Below are 27,601 nucleotides of genomic sequence, written 5' to 3'. Positions count from 1 at the left end.
GCATATTAGAGCTACTCCATAAGGAAAGGATCCATCATGGATGTCAGGGAAAAAAAATCCTGAATTTTGGGAGATGCAGTCATACATTTTTTTGAGGAAAAACACAAAAGTCACAAATTTTGACATAAACTTGGTAGATATCCTTTCATAAATTATTACATGATAAAGTAATAAATTTACACTTATAGAGGTAGATTCTTATCGCAGTGAGGCTGTTTTACACATAAACAGGTCAGTTCTCTTTCCAGGATAACTGCAACGAGCTAGATTTGTGCCCACTGTATATTAGACCACAGCTTTGTGAGTCAGTTTGAGTTTTCTCCGGGGTTGATGAGAAGAAGTGTTTTATTTGAGGTTAGAAGAAGTCATTTAGATTTCAGAGGATCTAGTTCAAGTACATTTAAGCATGCCATTATTAACCTTAGTGATGTATAGCAGGGGTTTTCAAAGTCCCCTAAGAAGAACTTATTCATCTGGTGGACCCCCACCCACAAAAAGGATTCAAACTGAAAAAAGATTAAACATTTCAAACATTTATGTTTAATCTTTAAGCATTTTTAACATTAATATATTCTGGTTTGCAAATGTCCTTAAACATCTGCCTTTCCCTCTTATTCAGTTATAATGCCATTAAATACCCTTTTTTCACATTTTTGGGCCATTTTACAACTTTTTGCTTCTTTTTCCCCATTTTTTCCACTTTTATCCCATTTTTGCCCCTTTTTCACCTTTTTGGCCATTTAAGCTACCTTTCATCATTAAATATCCCTTTTTCCCCAATTTATTTGTGACGTCTTTTTGCCACTTTTATCCCATTTTTTGGCCTTTTTTCTTTGCCATTTTTGCCACTTTTTGTCCATTTAAGTGACCTTTTTTCCAGTAAATACCACTTGTTTCCCCTTTTCCCAATTGTTGCCTCTTCTTGTTGCCATTTTTGCCCTTTCTCACATTTTTTTGCCACGTTTTGCCCATGTAAACTACCCTTTTCCATTACTTACCACTTATTTCCTCTTTTTTTGTCTATTTTTGCCACTCTTGACTGCTTTTTGCCCATTTAAGTCACTTTCCACTCATTTTTTGTCACTTCTTGCAAATCTCTGCTACTTTCTGACCATTTTTCCAAATTTTCTCCCCATTTTCACCCATTTTTTGCCAGTTTTTGACCATTTGCCACCTTTAACCTATTTTTATTGCTACTTCAGGCTGTTTTTGCCTCTTTTTCCTCTTAGATTGTGGCTCTTTCAAAGGTATTATTAATAATGTGGCTCTTTGGTTGAGTAACACTGCTCTATAGCAAAGTCCTTATAATAACTATAAGTTTATCCATTTTGCTCCATGCACAGCAGATCACCTTTTTTCTGGTTTCTGGTTCCTGCCTCCCTTGAAGCTCTGTGGCGCCCCCCAGGGGAGGCCCGCCTCACACTTTGAAAAACACTGAAAGGGATTATTTTCAACAAGAAAATGAGGCTTGTTAAAATGTAGAGCTAGTAACTTTAGAGAACTACTAGCTGCAGTGGCTGGTGAGTAAAAATGTTCCTGTTTAGCCCTGGATAGGTTATATTGATTACCACATTCAAACATATATTTGATATTCATTTATTCAACATTTAAAATCAATTTTGTAAGCCTATGTTGAGAGTGTTAATATTTTTACCAGTTTGTTGATTTTATTAATCAGAGGAAGTCAAAGAGATGTGTTTTATGTTGTGGTTTTAATAATCTGACCGTAGATCGATTATTTATTGAGTGCTGCATGACTACACTGGTGTGGTCTGAGGCCACAGAGCTTCAGAGAGTTATTCTGTCAAATACACTAACACTGTTATATAATCAGAAATATGCAGGATGACTCACTGGCGTAATGGTGAAAAGTTTTAAGTGTTTTGGTTATTAAAATGGTGGATTTGTCGATGTTTCACTGTAAAAACGTGTGTTTCCGACTGTCGGTGAACGCATCACCCGCACAGACGTGGCCGTGGTGCAGCTGCTGCGTTCAGGTGTCGCAGTGTCCCGTGTGGAGGCAGAGAGGGCGAAGTTTGACTCTCTGCATTGCAGCCTGGGCGCTGCTGCTGCTGCTGCCGGAACCCAACACAACAATGGCGACTCCCAGTCCTGACAGCAACTCCACAAGCCCCACCAACAACAGCGGCAACATCGTCGGATCCACGTCGCACCATTTCCACCAGCAGACACAGAGCAGCAGCATGCAAGGTACGCCACAGTTAGCTCCATATTACCGTTTCACAATTCAACTGGGAACACTGGAGTTAGTGGGAGAAGGTAGCTTGTAGCTTCCCAGAAACCACAGTAAAGATAGACCGGGTAGTTCATGTTTTCCGGCTGAAATTTTCAAAATAAGATCCAAATGTGCACTGCTAAGCTTTTCTCAAACACTTGGGTATTTTTAGCAGGAAAGATGGCGATTTTTTAATATTCAGCTGTAACTTGTAGACTTTGGACTGCTTCTGTATAATACTATTGCCATAGTGCTCTCAGGTTATAACTAAGGTTTTTCACAGAAGAAGAGTAGGGTGTACAAATATGTCGGGATCATTACAAACCGTTTGTGACAGTAATGAGGCAAAAAAAGAGAAATCTGCGGTAATAAATGACTATTCAAAACGAGTTTTCAATTACTTTTAATAGTGGGGGATCTTTATAAATATCAGGTATGCATTGGCTAATTTTCATTACACAAATGCTACCAGTGTTGTCGTGAAATGTAGGCAGTGTCGAAGTTTTCCTGCTATTCTTGATAAAAAGAGACAAAAGTTTACTGATTTTTTCGTTCTTTGGACTTGTTTATTTCATGCTGTGATATCGAAAGACTAATCGATATCATTATGATATTTATTAGAATCATTTCGACGTTCAAACTTCTGGTATAGGCAGGTGATGTATTTCTAGTGAAGGCGTACATACTTGCTTTTATTTTGAAAGCGGAACTGCGCAGTCTCCGCTGAAGCCCGCGCTTTCTTTGCGTAGCTTTATCAAGCTACATAGCTAACAGGCTAGCAGTGATACAGGGGCTTCTGTTTAGCTTCTGAACCGACAGACATGTAGTGAAGTTTCTATTTTCTGTAAATAAGACGCGGTTCTTTTATGGCTCATAGATTCAAATCCCCAAATGTTTATTAGTTTAAAGGGTCATCTAATGATTGTTTATCTGCCGATATTATTAGCATCGGGCAGCTATCAGAGCCATGAAGGCCTACGCTGAAGTGTCCTCCTCTACGTTAGCCAGGCCACTGCCTCGAGAATAAATAAAAGGGAATAAAACTGTTAAAATTAGATAACGTAATTACATTTACGATATAAACATTAATTAAACTTTAATGATTTACAGCCTGGAGGAGTCTCACAGCGCCACAGGACTCATTATCCTCGAATATGTTTGATTTATGTCGAGATTTCATCTCCTTTAAATAAAGCAGAGTAAATATATAATAAAGCACATTTCATACCCAAAGGCTTTGCACAGTAGTTAGGCCAAACAGCAAGATAATACCGATTAGAATCAGCCTGGGGAAACAAAGCCTGCTAAAGAGCACAGACTTAATAATAAAAAACAGATTATCAAGACTTTCCATTTTAAACAAGGATTATTAAAAAGGTTAGCTATGCTATAAATCTGTTTTAGTACTGTACACTCCTATAAACATTGATCAGAGGAGCAGGAAAAGCTGCTGACAATAAAGATCACAGATATCTGCCTTCAAATACGTAAAAATGTATTTCAGAATATTAGAATTTTAAATCATAGGCTGTGTGGTAAGATATTTTTCCCCCCAAAAAAGCCTTTTAATAGAAAAAACATTAGACAAACTAGCCTATTAAACATATACATAACAATTTATAACTAATAGTTATTGATAAAATAATAGAAATAGTCCCTGTTATGTAACATATCAGCAGATATTGGCCTTACTGATAAACAGTCAGCCACTGGGAAGAATAATGTGCCATGAACGATATAAGCATCCAGCGTTTATCTGTTGCGCCGGGTAAATTTAATGTTGTCTTTTAGCACTAAAATACTTTCTTTATTATGCAGAAGAAGTCCTCTGTCTGGTCTCTTTTCATGGTCTGTAAAGAAAGTAATGACTTTATGTGATGTGATATGTGGATTTTTCTAAATGGGGGGTAGACAGTGATGATGGAAGTGTTGATGATACCTGTTTGACTATGGAATGAGCTTCCGTTGAATTTTGGAGCAAAAATCAGACAGGAGCAGTTATTTAGGAGACTCCAGTGGTGCATGAATGTCCTGTGTGGCCGATGTTTGGGATGAAATGTTTTATCTAAACCTTACAGAAACCAACAGCTGCTGGAGATGTCAGAATGAAACAGGTATTCACATTTATTTTACCAGAAGGGTTTTTGAATTCTTTGTGTTCAGCAAAGAAACTCCTTCAAATATTTCACACCCACCTTCCTCTTCTTTTCATCATTTCCCTGTTTGTTTCTATATAATTTTATTTTATTTTAAACCTGAATTTTTACCCTCTCTTCTGCATGTTTTAATGAGATTTTCATGGTAGAATGGTCGTATGTAGACACAGTAGACAGACCCCATTTGATGAGACACTACTTCAGACTCGATCACTTTGAAAAACCGCTGTTTTTGTCTTTTCTGACACATATTTGTGGTGTATCACTGATAACTCTTCAAGTACTGCTGCTGTTCTTCTGGCCTTATAGCAGAATGTAGATGAAGTGTTACATAATTCACACTGACACACAGCCGAAAGAGCAGAAGTTTGCCTGTAATCTTTAAATTAGAAACAAGGATATGGGACCAAGGACTTTTACTTTTGTTCCTGTGGTATCACAGCAGTTATTGATCTTGTTTGATTTTAAACCTTAATGTACTGCAGAGAATTTTGTGGTCATAAAAACTTAGTTTTTAGGATCAAATGTCATAATAACAGCAGCATTATACAGATTTTCAGTGATATATTACTCAGAATTTACATTATCACTAATACAAGGGTGGCAAAATTTACAGTACTTAAAGATTTGGCAGCACTTTATTTTAATTAGGGCTCTGATTACCTAGTAATTCAATAATATTAATAAATATTAACAAATGTAGTAATAAATGGGCATTTAACCGAATAACTCAGAAATATGGCCATTTAGGAAGTTGAACGGTTTGCAAAAATAATCTTATTGCGATTTTTTTCCCCCAGCATTGCGATTGCAAATGATATGTGATTATTATTAGGTACCATATCTTGTTTATCTTTTAACAAATTTAAGCAATAAATCATTCTGTATTACAACCTACATTTAGTCAATCAGCATGCTTTGACTTTCCAGGGAGTGCATAGCTAGAAACCCCCATATGGATAGATGCATTTATGACAATGTGCATTAAAAAATGAAATTATTCAGAAGCAGTAATCCCAGAGTAGCATTAATCTGAGTAGATGAGTGAAACAAGCTTTAAACTATAAAGGAGGAGGCTGGGGTGGAGGAGGGGAAGCTTTAAGCTATAAAGGAGGAGGCCGGGGTGGAGGAGGGGAAGCTTTAAGCTATAATGGAGGAGGCTGGGGTGGAGGAGGGAAAGCTTTGAGCTATAAAGAAGGAGGCTGGGGTGGAGGAGGGAAAGCTTTGAGCTATAAAGAAGGAGGCTGGGGTGGAGGAGGGGAAGCTTTAAGATAAAGGAGGAGGCCGGGGTGGAGGAGGGGAAGTTTAAGCTATAAAGGAGGAGGCCGGGGTGGAGGAGGGGAAGCTTTAAGCTATAAAGGAGGAGGCTGGGGTGGAGGAGGGGAAGCTTTAAGCTATAAAGGATGAGGCCGGGGTGGAGGAGGGGACGCTTTGCCAGCAGCAGGCTCTTGGTTATCAGCTGCTAGGGATGTGATTTGTGTGAACTAACACCAAGCTTCATCAATATAAGATGGAATGAGTGATTAAAAAATATATATATATTTGCAATTATTGTTGTTGATATTGCAAATTTGACATCAATTGCTTTATTGAAGGAGGATTATTGTTTTAAGTAAGTAAAAAATACATCAAACTTGAAAAGGACAATTTTTGTAAACTATTTTATTAAAAAAAGACACTTGAATGTTTGCATAATGTGCATTAAATTTACTCTAAACTGGTGTTTTGACATATTTCAATCTGTGATTTGTAAATTGCAGCATGCCATATTGCGATTTAATCTCGCTGGTGATTAATTGCCCAGTCCTAGTTGTTAGGTGGTATTTTAACCAAACCTATAATGTCAACTTATTAAGGAAGGACTCAGTTTAACTTACTGGGCCAAAATAAAGAAATTACCCAGGAATTAGAAGTGCTTCTGTGTTACGAGGGTTAGGGTAAAATTCTACCTAATTATCAGAGCATTGCCACAGTATTATTAGGATTTATTTACAGTGAATACATTATAACTAGGTAAGTATTGCCCTAATATTACAGAGTTATTCCTTGGTAAAATGTCAGATTATTACTATGTAGTTCCAACCTTATTCTTGAGAAATTACTGGGTAAATATGGTTATTTCTAGGGAATTACTACATAATCAAGGCCCACTAAAATAAAGTGCTACATTTCTCACTTGTGTTTTTGGTTGAAATAGAAAGTTCTAGCTACACAAGCAGTCCCATGCTTATTGAACAGTGTTCTTATGCTGGATTAATAGAATACACATAAGAATAAATGAAACCACACCTAGTTTGACCTGAAGCTGCATGGCCGTGAATCAGACCCACCAGAACACGGTTCTAGTTTTCATGTGTAATGTCCCTTTACTCCACTTTTACCACGCTGGGATGGCACGTTTTAACAACGATCTCTCAGCCCAAAGAACATGCAGTAAAGTGTTTTTTCTTTACTTCAGGGTTTCAGATAAGCCTGTCTGGAGTTTCCCAAAGTAAGCCACACACAGCACACCGACCGTTGACTCTCTGTGGGGGAATCTCAGTAGTCTAAAGCGGTTTCTTTCCTCGCTGGCTCTGGCTGTGCGACGGGTTTCTGTTCACTCACTGAAGCCGCTGTAAACTACTGACCAGCCTGTGTGGTGCTCTGGTAGTGGGGGAGTCTGTCCACTGTTCACTGCTGTCACAAAAAATGCTAAACATCATGGCAGAGAGAGATGAATCTGCTCCGGGGTTTGGAGGCTCAGAGTTAAAGAGGGCATGGCGAAGACGACGCAACACTTCAAGTCAGCACCAAGCACAGAGTGACTAACTAAACCACTGAAATCAAAGACTGGACATATGAAGAGAACTGGCCTCTCTGGGTTCAAAAACCTTAAACCTCATTCTGTCCACGGGTGTAGAGCATTTAGAAGTCCCCGGTAGATGTCCCTTCTTCTCTGACGCTCTTTAGACGGCATGTTAACAGGGATTTATCTGGTTTTGTGCACCCAGACACCAGGTGGCGATCTTTAATGCTTTGTGTGGACATATCTCAATATGTGGTGATATCTGATAGTTCAGACTGCATACAGAGGTGGTCTAGGACATTGGTTCCCAACCTGGGGTCTGGGACCCCCCAGGGGGGCGCCAAAGGTCTTAGGGGAGCGCAAGGATTTATCTGCTCTGAGGCTGCCAAAATTAGGTTTGCAAATATTAACTAAAACCATGACAAAGCAGTTATTAAGTAGTTTATACAAAGGTCTTTTTTAGGGTTTTATCAGTGAAGCAATGAAAAATGTATGTTGATTTTTGGCAGCAGTGACACTTTTTCTTCTCTCTTGGGTCCTTGGGGCCCTGGTCTTGGTCCCTGGTCCATAAAAAGTCCTCACATTTTAGTCTTTACTTTTAGTCAAAGCATTTATTTTCTTATGTAAATCTGATACCAAATCATGGTAGTGTGTTCTCTGCTAAACCTGGAGTTTTGACAGATTTAACCAGAGTGGAGAAATATCACAGATTTAGCATGTCTACATTACATTTTAGTCTAGTTTTTGTCAGTTTCTGTCATCACAGATATGTTTTTGTTAGTCTCAGTCTAGTTTTAGTCATCACAGATCTATTTTTGTTAGCCTCAGTCTAGTTTTAGTCATCACAGATCTATTTTTGTTAGTCTCAGTCTAGTTTTTGTCATCACAGATCTATTTTTGTTAGCCTCAGTCTAGTTTTAGTCATCACAGATCTATTTTTGTTAGCCTCAGTCTAGTTTTAGTCATCACAGATCTATTTTTGTTAGCCTCAGTCTAGTTTTAGTCATCACAGATCTATTTTTGTTAGCCTCAGTCTAGTTTTAGTCATCACAGATCTATTTTTGTTAGCCTCAGTCTAGTTTTAGTCATCACAGATCTATTTTTGTTAGCCTCAGTCTAGTTTTAGTCATCACAGATCTATTTTTGTTAGCCTCAGTCTAGTTTTAGTCATCACAGATCTATTTTTGTTAGTCTCAGTCTAGTTGTAGTCATCACAGATCTATTTTTGTTAGTCTCAGTCTAGTTGTAGTCATCACAGATCTATTTTTGTTAGTCTCAGTCTAGTTTTAGTCATCAGATCTATTTTTGTTAGTCTCAGTCTAGTTTTAGTCATCACAGATCTGTTTTTGTTAGTCTCGTTTTAGTCATCACAGATCTGTTTTTGTTAGCCTCAGTCTAGTTTTTTCATCACAGATCTGTTTTTGTTAGCCTCAGTCTAGTTTTTTCATCACAGATCTGTTTTTGTTAGTCTCAGTCTAGTTTTTTCATCACAGATCTGTTTTTGTTAGCCTCAGTCTAGTTTTTTCATCACAGATCTGTTTTTGTTAGTCTCAGTCTAGTTTTTTCATCACAGATCTGTTTTTGTTAGTCTCAGTCTAGTTTTTGTCATCACAGATCTGTTTTTGTTAGTCTCAGTCTAGTTTTAGTCATCAGATCTATTTTTGTCAGTCTCAGTCTAGTTTTTGTCATCACAGATCTATTTTTGTTAGTCTCAGTCTAGTTTTTTCATCACAGATCTGTTTTTGTTAGCCTCAGTCTAGTTTTTTCATCACAGATCTATTTTTGTTAGTCTCGTTTTAGTCATCACAGGTCTGTTTTTGTTAGTCTCAGTCTAGTTTTTGTCATCACAGATCTGTTTTTGTAAGTCTCAGTCTAGTTTTAGTCATCACAGATCTATTTTTGTTAGTCTCAGTCTAGTTTTAGTCATCAGATCTATTTTTGTTAGTCTCAGTCTAGTTTTAGTCATCAGATCTATTTTTGTCAGTCTCAGTCTAGTTTTAGTCATCACAGATCTGTTTTTGTTAGTCTCAGTCTAGTTTTAGTCATCACAGATCTGTTTTTGTTAGTCTCAGTCTAGTTTTAGTCATCACAGATCTGTTTTTGTTAGCCTCAGTCTAGTTTTTTCATCACAGATCTATTTTTGTTAGTCTCGTTTTAGTCATCACAGGTCTGTTTTTGTTAGTCTCAGTCTAGTTTTTGTCATCACAGATCTGTTTTTGTTAGTCTCAGTCTAGTTTTTGTCATCACAGATCTGTTTTTGTTAGCTTCAGTCTAGTTTTTTCATCACAGATCTGTTTTTGTTAGTCTCAGTCTAGTTTTTGTCATCACAGATCTGTTTTTGTTAGTCTCAGTCTAGTTTTAGTCATCAGATCTATTTTTGTCAGTCTCAGTCTAGTTTTTGTCATCACAGATCTATTTTTGTTAGTCTCAGTCTAGTTTTTTCATCACAGATCTGTTTTTGTTAGCCTCAGTCTAGTTTTTTCATCACAGATCTATTTTTGTTAGTCTCGTTTTAGTCATCACAGGTCTGTTTTTGTTAGTCTCAGTCTAGTTTTTGTCATCACAGATCTGTTTTTGTTAGTCTCAGTCTAGTTTTTGTCATCACAGATCTGTTTTTGTAAGTCTCAGTCTAGTTTTAGTCATCACAGATCTATTTTTGTTAGTCTCAGTCTAGTTTTAGTCATCACAGATCTATTTTTGTTAGTCTCAGTCTAGTTTTAGTCATCAGATCTATTTTTGTTAGTCTCAGTCTAGTTTTAGTCATCAGATCTATTTTTGTTAGTCTCAGTCTAGTTTTAGTCATCACAGATCTGTTTTTGTTAGTCTCGTTTTAGTCATCACAGATCTGTTTTTGTTAGTCTCAGTCTAGTTTTTTCATCACAGATCTGTTTTTGTTAGCCTCAGTCTAGTTTTTTCATCACAGATCTGTTTTTGTTAGTCTCAGTCTAGTTTTAGTCATCACAGATCTGTTTTTGTTAGCCTCAGTCTAGTTTTTTCATCACAGATCTATTTTTGTTAGTCTCGTTTTAGTCATCACAGGTCTGTTTTTGTTAGTCTCAGTCTAGTTTTTGTCATCACAGATCTGTTTTTGTTAGTCTCAGTCTAGTTTTTGTCATCACAGATCTGTTTTTGTTAGTCTCAGTCTAGTTTTAGTCATCAGATCTATTTTTGTTAGTCTCAGTCTAGTTTTTTCATCACAGATCTGTTTTTGTTAGCCTCAGTCTAGTTTTTTCATCACAGATCTATTTTTGTTAGTCTCGTTTTAGTCATCACAGGTCTGTTTTTGTTAGTCTCAGTCTAGTTTTTGTCATCACAGATCTGTTTTTGTTAGTCTCAGTCTAGTTTTAGTCATCAGATCTATTTTTGTCAGTCTCAGTCTAGTTTTTGTAATCACGGATCTATTTTTGTTAGTCTCAGTCTAGTTTTTGTCATGGGAAAAGGCTGACAAATATTTTTAGTCAGAGTTTTAGTCGACTAAATTAACACTGACTGGTCGAGGAGGTCTTTGTGGTCTAGGAGGTCTTCATCTGGGCTGGATTGGTTGTGTAGACCTGAGTCACATACACGTTAGACCATAAAGAGTGTTGTTTGTTAATCTTATTTTCCTTTTTTGATTATTTTCACCGTGTTCATGCTCAGGTCAGTATTTTGAATGGAAAGATTTTTTCAGTAGAATATAAAACATCAGAACCAGTAACAGGTCAAGAATAAGCTCTGTAGCCTTTTTATTTCCACTCAGGCTGTTGGTGACCAAAAAAGTCCCATTGAAACCTGTTAAAACCTATTTTCATCCTCAAGCCAGTGCAGTGAAAAACATGCATTTTTTGCATTTGCAGTTTTTCCTGTTGGTCACCAAATATCAGTCATTGACCATATGTGGCATGAGGGGAAAATGTCTGCTTCAGATATCGTGACAATTTATTAAAGTCTTAGAATTTAAAGAAAACAATAATGCACAAAATCAAAGTTGTTGCTCATTATCAACATATCCAGCTGTGATAATCCCCTTCAAGGAAATTCAGTTTTCATGTTCAGTGCTTAATAAATTTATTAGACCACCTCCCAAAGTAAGGTTTATGCCACATCTGTCCTAAATTAACAGCATTGGTAATTACCAAAATCCGTTTTTTCCCCCAGTATATATAATTCTCTGTGCATTGACAGTATGGTTGAAAGATGTGCAAAGGGTGCAAGAATGCTGACTAGACATGACCATAAATATAAGATATGCAAAGATGTGGGCAGGTTTACATGCAGTGGTTAAGATGATAGTTTACATGAGTCAGTACATATGAAATGAGGTGTTTTACCACAGTGAGCTCCTACAGTTTCATATGTACAGTGTCATACAGTAGAAGTCGACATGGTTAAATGTTTAGCAGTGCTTATGGCCTCCTCTCCTTATATGGTCACTTCCAGCTTGAAGCCTAAACACCAAACTTAAAGCAGAAAACGCCCCCGATACCAAAATAGCCTTACATCCTGGCCATGTTCTCTTCTTATTGACAGTCTGTGATCTAAATCAATGTTTCCAGGCGATACTGCCCAATAGAAATGATAATAATGATGATGAATGCTGTGCTGTGTAAGTGTTGGGTCACTTTGATATCTAAGGGAACTGTTCAGATTTGATTGCACATTTCTTTACAAGAACATTTACTTTTTTTTTTTTTTTCAGAGATTCCTAATATCAGTATCCTGCAGGACGGCTCTTTTGGCTCCAAAGCAACACCAACTTTTATAATAAATATAAAACTGTATTTCCTCTTATAAAAGCCTGGTTCTTAATGAAGGCCTGTCCTACTTGAACATCTCATGGCTAATCCCAAAGAGAGCCAGAAGGGAAAACAAAGGAAGATGAATTTAGATGCCAAAGCTGTTTAGAGCTCTTATACAAGGCTGCTTTAAATAAAGGCCCTGTACCAGGCTTCTATTAGAGGAAATGTGGTATCTGGACCTAAATTTATCTGGTATAATTAAAGGAGCAGATGTAGTATCTGAGTATTGGGAATCTCAGTGTACCTGGGCACTCTGCTTGTCTTTAAATGCATTTTGAGCTTCCTCTGATCCTGACAAGAACTTGAGATAAACCAAAGACCAGTTCATGGGCAGATCATGCTGATCCTCACTGCTCTGCCCTAAATTTATCACCATATTTATTCAAACAAAGCACAATAACGTGCAGCTACTTCAGTAAATCACTGCTCTTCATATTGCCTTGATAGTTTAAGGTTTATCTCAAGTTGAACCAGAAGTTTCCGATGACAGAGGAGCGTTAAACCACTCCGTTTGTGTCCTCTGTCTGCTCAGACTGGTTGACCCACAGCGTGAGTGTTTGTGTGCATGTTGTTGGATCTGGATCTCTGTCTCTCTCTTCACCTGCCAGGTAAACGTAAAGCTCTGAAGCTGAACTTCGCTAACCCTCCAGTCAAACCGGCCTCCAGACTCCCCATCAACCCGACACCGCCATCCTTCCAGAACCCCCACATGTGAGTACACGTGGCTATGGAGGGGGCGGGGTTTGTGCTCAGCAAAGGAGCACTCGCTCCAGGACCAGACGGCCTGTACCATGGCGAAGCATGATTGTCTTTAAACCATTGCAGAGTAGATGTCTGGATTAATGCAAAGACCGTCATGAGCCTGTTACCGTCCTGAAGACAAATAAACGACGGCCCCTCTCTGGTGGCTCCAAAGTTCTTCTACCTGTCAGAAACTCCAGAGCAGTGTTAATCAACGCATGGCTCTTCAGCCACATGTGGTTCTCTTATGTCTGAATTTAAAATATTATTCCACCTTTAAAAAGGGAAACTTTGACCTCAGAGTAAAAACCCAGAGTAACCTAGACAAATCCAGGTAACACAGGAACCCAGCTACATAAAAAGAGACCTAAGGACCAGAAATGCTGGAGCATTAAAATAATAGGAAGAGACAGAAAGGAATGAATCAAAGCAGTAAGAAGTAGAATCAAAACAATTTAAATGTGTCGAGATAAATGAGTCAGAATTCAAAAATTAGAAAGGTAGACGTGGTAAAATTAGTCAGAATAAATTCATAATAACAATATAAGTTTTTGCAATTTTACCTTTTTGCTTCTTTTTCCCTGCTATAGTCACTTTCACTCATTTTTTGCTTTATGACCCTTTTTCCACCTGCAACTTATTTTTTTGATACATTTCACCCATTTTTGCCACTTTTTGCCCTTTTTTGCCACTTTTTCCTCTCATTTTTCACCTAATTATTGCAGTTTTTGCCCCTTATTCCATTTTTTGCCATTGGAAATCAATTTTTACTGCTTTAAGCCCACCTTTCCACTTGTTTTGGACAATTTTTCCCTATTTGTATCCCGCTTATACCCTCTTTTACCAATTTTTGCCTCTTTTATCCTGCATTTTGCTGTTTTTCGCCTCTTATTGCCATTTTCCCCCCTATTTTTCCCACCCTTGTTGCTTTTTGCCCTTCTACCTTTTTGCTCCTTTTTCCTGCTATAGTCACTTTTCACTCATTTTTTCGCTTTATGACCCAAATATGTTCCCCTTGTAACTTAATTTTTTATCACATCTCACCCATTTTTCCCACTTTCTGCCCACTTTTTCTTCCCATTTTTTTCACCCAGTTATTGCATTTTTGCCCCTTTTCACCCCTTTTTGCCCCTCATTCCATTTTTTGTCACTTATTTTTACATTTTTACAGCTTTAAGCCCACTTCTGCCACTTCTTTTTGCCACTTTTTGCTTGTTTTTGCCCTTTTTCACCAGTTTAAGCCTCTTTAATACTGCTTTTTGCCACTTTTTCCTCCCCATTTATGTCACTTTTCACCCAGTTTTTGCTATTTTATGCCTACTTTGCCCCTTGTCAGCCACTTTCACCCCTTTTTGCCACTTTTCACCACTTAGATTGTGGCTCTTGCAAAAGTATTTTTCAATAATATGGCTCTTTGCTTGAGCAGGGTAAGTAACACTGCTCCTTTTATCACCAGGCTTTACGCTACTCATCTCTTGGAAGTCTTTTCATTAAGTTGAGTGCAGATCTTTATCTTTATTTAAACCAAAGAGCAGTTGCAGATTTTACCTACAGACAACACATAGGTGCATGTAAAGTCAATAAAGACTATTAACTTCAAAAACAGAGACACATGCTGGTGAGGCAGCTGCTCCGTGTATCCCTGATAGTACTTAAATGTGTTTTATCTGCCGTTCCGTCAGAGAGCGTCTGCGGACGCACAGCATCGAGTCGTCAGGGAAGCTGAAGATTTCTCCGGAGCAGCACTGCGACTTCACGGCTGAGGACCTGAGGGACCTTGGGGAGATCGGTCGGGGGGCGTACGGCTCCGTCAACAAGATGGTCCACAAACCTACGGGACAGATCATGGCTGTCAAGGTGAGCTTCTGGTACTCATACACACCCCTTCCACATTAGCAGTAAATCTGTTTTAAAACACTGGAACTGTTGTTGCTGTCTTCAAAGTGTTGTCACAAAGTAAATAAGGGCTTCAGTATGTCTGGTGTCCATGCAGATGTCTAAAACCAGTTACAGGCTGGAGGGGTTAAGAACTGGTGCTGCTCGAATCCAGCGTTGAAATCCTAGCTATCCGTGCAGGAACTGGTCTGAAAGCAAGACTCATCTGTAAATGTCTGTGTCTTTCAGAGGATTCGTTCCACGGTGGATGAGAAGGAGCAGAAGCAGCTGTTGATGGACCTTGATGTGGTGATGAGGAGCAGCGACTGTCCCTACATCGTCCAGTTCTATGGAGCGCTCTTCAGAGAGGTACTGCTGAAAATAATGGGGATTTTCCACATGTGGGGGCAGCTCAGCTTGGCTCAGTTTTACTTGGTTTTAGTATAGTTTACTTTTATCATTGTGCAAATCTGCCGTGGTGTCCAGCACAACAATAAAGCACCTCGAGGTGATAGTCTACCTGGTGCTTGGTGTTTTCAGTCGTCTGCTCAGGCTGTCACAGCAAGGAGAGGAATTATGTTTTAGATCAGGGGTGTACATACAGAAAATTTCATGACATCAAAGTAAGTCAATCCAGTCCAGTTTAGGTAAAGATGCACTAAGTGATTTGATATGCTGGTCGAGCTGGTTTGATGTTTTCCACATAGTTGAAAACCTCAAATGTGAGCCTGAATGCACCACAGCACAACACATTTTAAAGCCTGATTTATGCTTCTGTTTCAAATCTACGCTGTTTCAGACACTGTACATCCACTTCACATTAAACCTCATGTGGAGACCTACACATGAAGCCAACATGCACCGCCTTACTATAACCATGCATCGAAGACGAACCCTGTGATTGGCCTGCTGGTCTCTGAGTAATGTCTGCAGACTTACTGTGTGACGCTCATCTGCTCATCTATATCTCTCTAAAGACGTGTTTCCATCAGGTGGTGCGGTTTGATTGAGTAGGGTTTGTATGCTTGACACCAAAATAGTTTGTTTCCACAGACACCCGTACCCTCACTTGGTGGGCGGCTGTGAAGGCTTGAATGTGACATCACAGTCAGCTTGAGTCTGCTGATCCAGCTGCAGAGTTATAGAAAGGATGAGTGACAGAAATCAGTAGGGAATAAGCAGTAAACAGCTTTATTTCAGCTGAAAGTGCTTTTTAAAAATTAACTACATCTTAATTATGTTAACCGCTGTCAGTACAGATCCTCAGCTGATGGAATACAGAAACGTTTAGAGTCGTAACGGCACATTAATATGTGAATATATCTAGTCTATAACAGTTTATACCACATAATATAAAAGTTTAGAGCTGTACTGTGAGAATTCACCACATTTAAAATAAAGTAAAGGTCTAACTGGTGTTAAAATCAAACTAGATTAAGTCAGAAATCCTGGGTGTGTTGACCTCATTTTAAAATCGGCTGAAGTTTTCAGCCCGAAGTTTCACAAACACATCCAACAACCACAGAGCAACATTTTCAGAAGTTAGCTAAAGTATGAAGTAGATGAATAACTATCTACAATACAGAGAATCAGCTGATCTAAAGCTTCGTATTCACAAAACTTCACCATTAATTTAGTTTCACATCCATCAGAGATAGACCAGGCTGATGTGAGTCTTCAGGCTCTGCTTTGTGTTCTTAAAATCAGGTCCAGATAAACGTCAGGAAGCTTGATTTGTGGCCAGATATCAATATCCACAGACTAGGAAACAGTACGGATCGCTGTCAAGTCCAAATATATTTAAGCAGATACGAGCTAACCTGGCACGCCAGATGGATTTGTTTAACTCATCCATCTGGTAAACCTTCCATAGACAGTGTTTGGGAAAGGGCAGAGCCTTTGAAAAAACAAAACTCGGAGGGTGATCAGATGAACGTTCTGTCACATCTTTACGGACCAATCAGAGCAACAAAACACGTGACGTAGCCACTACCGAGAAGTAAACTCAATATAGAACTCCATAATGTGAACCATGGCGACTACAAACATGTCAGTACTCAACTTTTGTCGTTTCTGAAAAGAAAACAACTCACTGCTGTTCTTTGTTCTTCTTTTAATGAAGAAAAGTCGTCAAGTTCTGATAAAACTGGCGTTTTAGCAGCATCCACGCTAAGCTCTTCCACCATAATTGCACCGGCTCTTGTTGCTGCTTGCTTACATCACGATTCTGCCGCGCCTGAAAGTACTGCCCCTCGACGCTGATTGGTCCTGTCACTTTCTAACCGGGCCCAAATGGTTCAGATGGGAGCTTTGCAAGATGGATTCACCAGTGAGAAACACGGAAACAGGGAATCCATCTGCTTGGCAAGGTTATATATGAGTCTGTTTTTCTCCCGCGGTCGTGTCTTGTGCTAAACGTGAGGTCAGTGCAAACCCCTGTTGTTGTTGTGTGTAGCTCCACCTTTTTGGGACGGATAGGAAAGATTTGTACCCCTATAGAGGGGCGCCAAAAAAGTGGGACGGCATGGGTCATTTTTATGGGATCCTTGGAAACACAGAAAAAGTGTGCTACTCCAAACTGAACCAGACCGCTCGGTGGAACGGACTTTTAAAAATCCCTCATCCTCTGTCTGAGCTGGTTGAGTGGCCGTACTCTCCATCCTTTCTGATGTTTCCTCTTGTTTCTTCTCGTCAATAGCTGCAGTAACTAATGATCAATATTTATCAGCTACAAATCTGACATAACACTACAAAAATCACACTGCTGAATTTTGTGAGTGGAGCTTTGCAAGGTGGCGCAGACACACCAATTAGAGTTAGTGTTGCTCCTGACAGTGAAGGTCGATGAAGGTCAATGAAGGTCAGTGAAGGTCAGTAAAGGCTGCTCCGGCGCAGGCTCGACACAGAAGCTTAAACCAGACTTAACTGTTGAGCCACACATTTCAAACTCCTCCTTAAATCCTCACTAAGAGTCTCGTTTTTGTTTCAGGGCGACTGTTGGATCTGTATGGAGCTCATGTCTACCTCATTAGACAAATTCTACAAATATGTATATTGTGCATTAGATCACGTCATTCCAGAGGAAATATTAGGAAAAATAACTTTAGCGGTAAGTTAACTTTGACTTCATCTTTTTTTTTTTTTAATTCATCGGTACAGATAGAGCTAATGTCCTCTTTTTTATCTTCAACAGACGGTTAAAGCACTGAACCACTTAAAAGAAAACTTGAAAATAATTCACAGAGGTAAGTCTGTCAGCGTTTGAGAAATGTACACGGAATATTTATTGTGTATTAAGTCCAAGTTATACCATCATTCCCATCATTTACAGTAGGAGGACAGGAGGCCTCAAGAGTTTGTTGTTGGCAGAAATCTTTAGAATTAAAAAGCTTCAGATTTTATTCCTTTTGAACCACTGCTTCTGTCTTTTAATGCCATCATGTTGCACAATCATTGAGTCATCATCACACTGGCACTAATTTGATTTAAAATGAGCAGACAGCAGGGAAGTACTCTAATCTGGCAACTCTAGTCTAAAACATAATGGCTAGAAAGTAGCTAGATTAAGCACAGATACGGGCTGATCAGCAGCTGTTAGGGAGCCTTACAGACTCTAACTTTATTTATAAGAATTAAAAACAGTGTACTGCATGCTGGCAGCTGTCTGAGTCCCAAACATCAGATCTCTAGCTCTTGTCCTTTTCTGTTCTCAGACATCAAACCTTCCAACATTCTCATGGACCGACGGGGGAACATAAAGCTGTGTGACTTCGGGATCAGCGGTCAGCTCGTCGACTCCATAGCAAAGACCAGAGATGCCGGCTGCAGGCCGTACATGGCGGTAAGAAAGAGGAAGAAACGATGCAGAGATGTAGTTAAGCTTTTTATTCATCAAAAACAGAAGCAACACTCTAAATCACGGGTGTCAAACTCAAGGCCCGGGGGCCAAATCTGGCCAGTGGTACAGTTACACCCGGCCCGCAAGATCATATCCTGTTCTTATTATAACTATCCCTAAAATATGAGGTCTGCAGATTTCCTCCAGTATAAAAATGTAAACTTAGCCATGATGATATCAAATATACTAAAGTCATTAAAATGTAAAAAAAAATAAAGAATAAAAATAATTAGAAAAAAGAAGATTTAAAAAAGAAAAGAAATTAATTTGTGTTTTCATTTCATATTTTCAATTTTGCATTGCTCAATTATGACTTCAGTCTGTTATTTAGACCTTTATTTCATATTTTAACCCTTTACATTTATTATTTTGACCTTTTGTTTCATGTTTTGACTTTGTCAATATATTATTTTCACTTTTTATCCCATATTTTGAGCTTTTCAATCTAAAATTTTCATGTATCTAATAATTTCAGCCTTTTCAATTTAAAATGTAGATTTTATAACTCATATTTTGACCTTTCCATTTATAATTTTGACTTTTGTCTAATGTTTGACCTTTTTAATCATAATTTTGACTTTTTATCTAATTGTTTGACCTTTTCAACTTAGTATTTTAACTTTTATCTAGTATTTTGACCTTTTAGGTGCACCATTTTAAATTTTAAGTCATGTTTTTGCCTTAAAAACATGATTGTGACTTTCTTTAAAATCATTATTTTAACATCTAATTCTGTGTTTTGACCTTTTTAACTAGTAAGTTTGACTTTTTATCTCAGATTATGAGCGTTTTAACTAACCATTTTGACTTTTTAAATCTCAAAGTCATTTATCATCAGTGCTAGTTTCTTTTCCCCATAATTTATCACTGGTGAAAATGTGGTTAACAGTTTGGTTAAATGTGGACCTGTTAGGCCCTCAGGTTTGACCTTAATTCAGAATCCGGCCTCTTGTGTGATTGAGTTTGACACACCTGCTCTAAATTCTTGAATCTTCTATTTAAATAGTGAATAAAGTGAGAAGTAAGAAAGATAAACAGCTCTGAATCAGAAGAGGTCAGCATCAACAGGAAGTACTCAGGCGGCTGATCCCTTATTGTCACAGGAGGCTGACTCTGTATTCCTCTGTGACACTCTTATTGAAGCAGAGGTGTCACATGGGCGTGAAAATCCCAGTGGCCTCTCATATTCTTAAAGAGTCGAGGGTTCATCATCACTGAAAAGTCTCCTGCTGCTCTCTTTGTGTGTTCCAGCCTGAGAGAATAGACCCGAGTGCGTCCCGTCAGGGTTACGACGTCCGCTCAGATGTTTGGAGTTTGGGAATCACTCTGGTGAGAAGAAGAAAGGCGTCACTCTGACATCTGTGTGTCGTTTCATCTCCCTGTGCTTGAATAGAAATACTCTGTGTCTGTTTCAGTACGAGCTGGCCACGGGACGGTTCCCCTACCCCAAGTGGAACAGCGTGTTTGATCAGCTGACCCAGGTGGTCAAAGGTGAACCGCCGCAGCTCAGCAACTCTGAGGAGAGACAGTTCTCCCCCAAATTCATCAACTTTGTTAACCTATGGTAAGAAATAAAAGATACTGTTAAAATGGACACCAATATAATAAAAACCCTACTGTATACACTCCACTGTGATTAGAGTTTAAAAACACTTGGAAAGGGTGTTAAATTCTGCCACCAGGGGGCTCCAAATCAAAACAATAACAAACGACTCTGAGTAGAGAAGCTCTGTTCAGCTCCAACACACCTTCACTGCTAACGTCTTGTTTTCACCTAGGAGTTAACAGCTGTTTTGGTTTCATGGACGAATTTCACAGACTGAGGGAGAAAAGCGGTTAAAAGTGACCTGCCTAGTTAATGCTGCAAACATCCTGGGATTACTAACAAGGGTTTTCGCTATTTGTTTTAATTTTTAATATTTAAATTTAAGTTTCTGTTCCTTCAGAAATAGTTAAAAGAGCAGATTTAGGATGTAGTGACATCTAGTGGTGAGGTGCAGGTGTTTGAGACTGCAGAAGAAGAAGAACTTGCTATGGGTCATCAAAAAATCACCGGCCTTTTATTACTTTTTTATATTCTCCAAAAGTCTTCTAACACTGATTTATTTCCACTGTTTCTGTCTGCAGCCTTACAAAGGATGAATCTAAAAGGCCAAAGTACAGAGAGCTTCTGGTAAGTTTAAAGCCTTTATTTCTATATAAAAATTACTCAGAGGAAAGTTTTATCTAAAATGCCTAAAACTTAAAAAATACCCAAACTTAACTTCATGATTTTAAATTTAGACCTTGCAATATTAGAATAAAATAACATAGTCCTGATAATTTGCAACAGAATCCGCTAAGAATCTCTACACAGAAATATTATTTTAAAAAACATAATAAATAAATATGCACCTGTTTATACAAGAACTCATACTGTGCATCCAGAAAGTATTCACAGAGCTTCACTTTTTCCACATTTTGTTATGTTACAGCCTCATTCCAAAATGGAATAAATTCATTTTTTTTCCTCAAAATTCTACACAACACCCCATAATGACAACGTGGAAACAGTTTTTTTGAAATTGTTGCAAATTTATTAAAAATAAAAAATTAAGACATCACATGTACATCAGTATTCACAGCCTTTGCTCAATACTTTGTTGATGCACCTTTGGCAGCAATTACAGCCTCAAGTCTTTGTGAGTTTGATGCCACAAGCTTGGCACACCTCTCTTTGGGCAGTTTCACCCATTCCTCTTTGCAGCACCTCTCAGCTCCATCAGGTTGGATGGGGAGCGTCAGTGCACAGCCATTTTCTCTCTCCAGAGGTGTTTGATCGGATTCAAGTCTGGGCTCTGGCTGGGCCACTCAAAGACATTCACAGAGTTGTCCTGAAGACACTCCTTTGATATCTTGGCTGTGTGCTTAGGGTCATTGTCCTGCTGAAAGATGAACCGTCGCCCCAGTCTGAGGTCAGAAGTGCTCTGGAGCAGGTTTTCATCCAGGATGTCTCTGTACATTGCTGCATTCATCTTTCCCTCAATCCTGACTAGTCTCCCAGTTCTAGCCGCTGAAAAACATCCCCACAGCATGATGCTGCCACCACCATGCTTCACTGTAGGGATGGTATTGGCCAGGTGATCATCAGACCAGAGAATTTTCTTTCTCATCGTCTGAGTCCTTCAGGAGCCTTTTGGCAAACTCCAGGCAGGCTGCCATGTGCCTTTTACTAAGGAGTGGCTTCTGTCTGGCCACTCTACCATACAGGCCTGATTGGTGGATTGCTGCAGAGATGGTTGACCTTCTGGAAGGTTCTCCTCTCTCCACAGAGGACCGCTGGAGCTCTGACAGAGTGACCATCAGGTTCTTGGTCACCTCCCTGACTAAGGCCCTTCTCCCCTGATGGATCAGTTTAGACGGGCGGCCAGCTCTAGGGAGAGTCCTGGTGGTTCCGAACTTCTTCCATTTACGGATGACGGAGGCCACTGTGCTCATTGGGACCTTCAAAGCAGCAGACATTTTTCTGTACCCTTCCCCAGACTTGTGCCTTGAGACAATCCTGAATTGGAGGTCTACAGACAGTTCCTTTGACTTCATGCTTGGTTTGTGCTCTGACATGCACTGTCACCTGTGGGACCTTATATAGACAGGCGTGTGCCTGTCCAAATCAGGTCCAATCAACTGGATTTACCACAGGTGGACTCCAGTGAAGCTGTAGGAACATCTCAAGGATGATCAGTGGAAACAGGACGCACCTGAGCTCCATTTTGAGCTTCGTGGCAAAGGCCGTGAATACTTATGTAATGTGATGTCTTAGTTTTTTATTTTTGATAAATTTGCAACAATTTCACGTTGTCATTATGGGGTGTTGTGTGTAGAATTTTGAGGAAAATAATGAATTTGTTTCATTTTGTAATGAGGCTGTAACATAACAAAATGTGGAAAAAGTGAAGCTCTGTGAAAACTGTCCAGATGAAGTGTACATGCCAGGTCACTCTGAGGAACCAAGAAGAAACTGATAGCACCGAGTAAAGAATGAAGAGAATTAGAGGAAGGAATATTGTCTTTTCCTTATTTTATTTTTTGGATATTGTCTGTATTTCCTTTTCTATCACTGTGAAAAAGTGATTAATTTTTCCTTTTCTGGTTTCGATCATGTGTTATTGCTTTTCTGTTGACCCCATGTGGTCAGAAAAGGTTACTGCAGGTTAATATGGAAGCAGGAGAGTGTGTGCATTTTTGGCTCTGTCTGGTCTGACTCTTACTGACTGACTGATGCTACTTTCGCTTTTACATGCTCCATTTAGTTTGATTTATTTGGGAAATATTTTGACAGAGCAGTGTTTTTATTTTATTAGCTTTTCCAGATGATTGTCGAATTTTTAATATTTATTAATGCAACAATAGATATGAGTCAACCTGGGGTGTAGGTTAGCTGTCTCCTCCTGACAGGGCTTAAAGCTTTTAACTTTAAGGGTCCTTTAATTGCCAGAATTCACAGTTCAGTTAGGCTTTTCTACAGACATCCCAGATAGCTGCAGTCAGCCATATACTAGGTTTTTAACTTGTTATTTGAAACTCTGAAATACAAAGTTTGAAATTTATGGTCATTTCAAATATTATTTACATTTTATAAAAAAAAAATAAAAATAAATTAAAAAGGACAATTGTTTTTAAAGTATTTTTAAGTCTAATTTAACTAGAATTAAAATAGAATTATTGAGTTTAATGTCAAATATTATTCATTATTCAAAGCCGATGCGAATTCTTTTAAATATTCTGAAGTAGAAAACTGATGTGAAAAGACAGAAATCAAAATTCAACAAAATTCAATAAAAATTAAATAAAAAATTTCAATAAAAAAGACTAAGAAGAAAAGACAAAAATCAGAGTTAAACATCTATGAATAGAGAACCTGAATGTTTGAGATAATAGAGAAATTTAAAGGAATGGCCAAAAAGATTTGAGCATATAAAGTTGAAAAGTAATGAAAAAGAACCTAAAATTAAAAAAAAAAAAAATTTGAGTAGAATTTTATGAGAAAGGACCTAGAGTTTAATGGGTTATAGATTAAAAGATGGTGAGAAAACAGCCTAAGTTTTTAAAATTTTAGGGTTAAAAATTAATGAAAAAGACATAATTTTTATAAATTATGACGTAAAGAGTGTATGAGAAAATATATTGGATTTACGAAATGATAAAGTAAAAGAAATACCTAGAATTTTTAAGATTATAAAATTGGAAATTTATAAGAAAAATTCCAAGATTTTTAATTATCATTAAATCCAAGATTTCAGAGAAAATACTTAAAATTTTTGAGATCGTGATCCTAAAAATGCATGAATTGGGAAACAGAATTTTTTATGTTATAACCGTTAGAATTTATGAGAGAAGATCCAGATTTATTTTAAGATAATAAAGTCTCAAATCTATAAGAAACTTTTGAGATTAAAAAGTTGCAAATTTAAAATAAGAAAGAAACTGCTTTGTAGATTGTGAAGTTAGAGATTAACTTTTGGTTTAATAAACTTGTCAAAAAAAATGAGACAAACTCAGACAGTTAAAAAAATATATACATACACATATTTCTTGTAAATTTATGATTTCACGATCTCAAAAAGTTGACCAGTTATCTCAAGTTACTGAAATTAAAGGATAATAACTTTAAATGAAAAGCTTATCGTTATTCTAAGCTTTTTATTTAAAGTTGTCCTTAGATATGATGATGCTTAATAATCCAAACTTCATCAAAACATCCAAAGTTGTTGGAGGCTGGTCTTGCAGACGGATCTTAAAAATCATGAATTTAGACTTTTTAAATCTCTGCTTCTGGATTTATTTATCACTGCCCCGTTTTAACCTGTGCTTTTGTAATTTAACCGCATTAAAATAAATATCTATGTGAATCTCTTTACTTTTTAATTGTGTTTTAGTATTTCAGTCATGTAAAAATGAGTCTTTATTGTATGAATCTCTCCTGTTAGGTCATGTTTTTGTCATTTAATCTCCTTAAACTGAGTCTCTGTTGATCTCTGCTGCAGAAACATCCCTTCATTCTGATGTACGAGGAGCGCTTTGTGGACGTGGCCTCGTACGTGTGCAGCATCCTGGATCAGATCCCCGCCTCGCCCATCTCTCCCATGTACGTCGACTGATGGCGCTAAGCCGGGGGGAGGGGCTTACGGGGGGGGGGGGGGTTACACGCACTAAGCTTTGTGATGCGACGCTCGACATGATAGCCCTCGGTAGTTTATTCACTCGTTCCAAAGAACTAAGGAACTCCAGATTGCCCGGTGCAATGAGAAAACCCTAACGAACCCTTTCCACCTCCGTCACCTCATCAGAGTAAAATCTCATCATCTTCATCTTCACCCAGAAAAACTTGAAGACAAACGCCGTCTTAGGAAAATGCAAAGCATCTTTTATGTGAGCAGATAGAGAAACATTTATGGTATAAATATATTTACTTGAAGTCGTCGATGTACACAAAAACAGAACCTACCAAATAAAATGTCGAACAGTGACTCACGATCAAAAAAAAAAAAAAGCCGTCTGTTGGATTGTAAACGTGGACTGTCTGTTAGTGGTTTCACTTCTGAAATGTACACATGTATGCACTCACAGACACACCTTCACTCACCGTTAAAGACCAGTATGCAAAGTGAGAGCTCATGGATTCGGTCGCGTGGCTTTATTTCTTTATTTTTGTTTTCTGTTTTATTTTCAATATGCAATCTGTGAGAGTTTGTCTGTTCTCACTTTAACGTTCGCTCCAGTTTGTGCTTTTTAAAGATGTGCCGTAACATTTGAGTCATGGAGCTAAAGAGTCACGCTTTATCAAAAAGTAGTTTTTAGGGGAGCAGGTGGCCTAGTGGTTAAAGGCGCACCCCATGTACGCGGACGGCCCGGGTTTGAATCCGGCCTGAGGCCCTTTACCGCATGTCTCTCCCCCACTCTCTTCCCTGTTTCCGACTCTATCCGCTGTCCTCCTCTATCATAATAAGGGCACTAAAATGCCCAAAATAAATCTTAAAAAAAAACAAAGTTTTTAAAAAGATCTTTAAATATAAGTTAATGGAGATGTCTGTTGATGTGCGCCATGTTCCCATGAAATCAAATCAGATCTTTGAATCAGTTCATTTTACTCATTCATGAATTCATTCATATTCAGATATTTGATCCTTTCTATCAGTATCTGTTAAAATATGAATTATCTGAAGGGATTCTGGATATCTCAACTTCATGAAAGACGTTCACAATGCTGAGAAGATTTTAAGATGATGAAGTCCACATGTAAGTGGAAAGACTGAATATATGGGATGATAAAATCAAACATTTATATGGAAAGACGCATAATTTTCAAGATTATAAAGGTGAAAATTTGTGGGAAAAAAAACACATTTTTTGTAGATTTTGAAGTTGCAAATGTTTGTGGAAAGACCCAGGTTTTAATAGATAGAATAGTTGAAAAATTGTGTGGAAACACCCATAATTTTGAGAAAAGAACTTGAATTTTTGAGATCATGAAGTTAAAACTGTCAAATCCCAGGATTTAAAAGAAAAAATTGAAATTTTGAAAATTTAATATTTGTTTAAATTCAAAATGTATGAGGCAAAAATTTACACCAAAGGACTCAAAAGTTTATAGATTTTAAATTCCCATTTTTTTTCAGAAATGACCCATAATGTTTGAGATGATACAGTTTATATCTATGATCAAATGAAGTTCAGTAGGACCAGCAGATGGGAACAGGAGGTGTTTCCTGCAAAGAAAACACTTTCAAAATAACAAAGTTAGTTCTGTTTCCAGCTGTGACATCTGGTCAGATCAGGAGACGGCACAATCTGGAGCCACTTTTGAGTCTCGATAGTAGTGAGCAGTTTTGGCAAGAAGTTCAAAAATCTCTCTAAGAAACTGATGTCTGTTTGTGACGGGAAATCCGCCTCCTTTTAGAGATCTGGATCTTTCGGCTCAGCTCAGTAATAAGAACCAGTTTGGCTTTTTAAATGTGGATTATATAAACATAAAAATAAGAGAAAGGAAGATGGCTCTCAGACAGGAGCCAGCTCCGGTCATTCATATAAAGAGCCAGCTCGTTCATCGTCACTCGTTCTCTCTCTTAATATCATATTAGTGTTTCTATCAAAAGGATGGTTATGTCAGAACGGGGGAGAAAAGCTGTTAAAGAGGCTTAACTAGCCTCTCAGCTCAGTCCTAGTCTCCTCTAGACTCTGGTCTCAGTCCTAGTCTCCTGTAGACTCTGGTCTCAGTCCTAGACTCCTGTAGACTCTGGTCTCAGTCCTAGACTCCTTTAGACTGGTCTCATTTCTAGTCTCCTCTAGACTCTGGTCTCAGTCCTAGACTCCTCTAGACTGGTCTCAGTCCTAGTCTCCTCTAGACTCTGGTCTCAGTCCTAGACTCCTTTAGACTGGTCTCATTTCTAGTCTCCTGTAGACTCTGGTCTCAGTCCTAGACTCCTCTAGACTGGTCTCAGTCCTAGTCTCCTGTAGACTCTGGTCTCAGTCCTAGTCTCCTCTAGACTTTGGTCTCAGTCCTAGTCTCCTGTAGACTCTGGTCTCAGTCCTAGACTCCTGTAGACTGTTCTCAGTCCTAGTCTCCTGTAGACTCTGGTCTCAGTCCTAGTCTCCTGTAGACTCTGGTTTCAGTCCTAGACTCCTGTAGACTGTTCTCAGTCCTAGTCTCCTGTAGACTCTGGTCTCAGTCCTAGTCTCCTGTAGACTCTGGTCTCAGTCCTAGACTCCAGTAGACTGTTCTCAGTCCTAGTCTCCTGTAGACTCTGGTCTCAGTCCTAGACTCCTCTAGACTCTGGTCTCAGTCCTAGACTCCTCTAGACTGGTCTCATTTCTAGTCTCCTCTAGACTCTGGTCTCAGTCCTAGACTCCTCTAGACTGGTCTCAGTCCTAGTCTCCTCTAGACTCTGGTCTCAGTCCTAGTCTCCTGTAGACTCTGGTCTCAGTCCTAGTCTCCTGTAGACTCTGGTCTCAGTCCTAGACTCCTTTAGACTGGTCTCATTTCTAGTCTCCTCTAGACTCTGGTCTCAGTCCTAGACTCCTCTAGACTGGTCTCAGTCCTAGTCTCCTCTAGACTCTGGTCTCAGTCCTAGTCTCCTGTAGACTCTGGTCTCAGTC

At 38.5% G+C, this 27,601-nt stretch overlaps 1 protein-coding gene across 3 annotated transcripts; it reads left to right on the top strand.

The window, feature by feature from the left end:
• The first annotated feature begins 2,004 nt into the window (after window positions 1-2,004).
• On the top strand, window positions 2,005-27,601 carry map2k4b (mitogen-activated protein kinase kinase 4b). 3 transcript variants are annotated; one of them, XM_041816071.1, is made up of 13 exons: window positions 2,005-2,211; window positions 4,315-4,350; window positions 6,851-6,883; window positions 12,564-12,666; window positions 14,379-14,553; window positions 14,821-14,940; window positions 17,561-17,680; window positions 17,765-17,816; window positions 18,285-18,412; window positions 19,721-19,798; window positions 19,885-20,033; window positions 20,597-20,642; window positions 24,493-27,601. In XM_041816071.1, the coding sequence occupies exons 1-13, from the start codon at window positions 2,097-2,099 to the stop codon at window positions 24,604-24,606; spliced, it is 1,269 nt and encodes a 422-aa protein (XP_041672005.1). In that variant the 5' UTR covers window positions 2,005-2,096; the 3' UTR covers window positions 24,607-27,601. The 3 variants fall into 3 exon arrangements, with proteins under 3 accessions (XP_041672005.1, XP_041672006.1, XP_041672007.1); XM_041816072.1 differs by lacking the exon at window positions 6,851-6,883; XM_041816073.1 differs by lacking the exons at window positions 4,315-4,350; window positions 6,851-6,883.

Source organism: Cheilinus undulatus, linkage group 20 (genome assembly GCF_018320785.1).
Source record: "Cheilinus undulatus linkage group 20, ASM1832078v1, whole genome shotgun sequence".
Lineage (NCBI taxonomy): Eukaryota > Metazoa > Chordata > Actinopteri > Labriformes > Labridae > Cheilinus > Cheilinus undulatus.
Note: the sequence above shows the minus strand (reverse complement) of the source record. Positions and strands in the feature narration are given on the sequence as shown.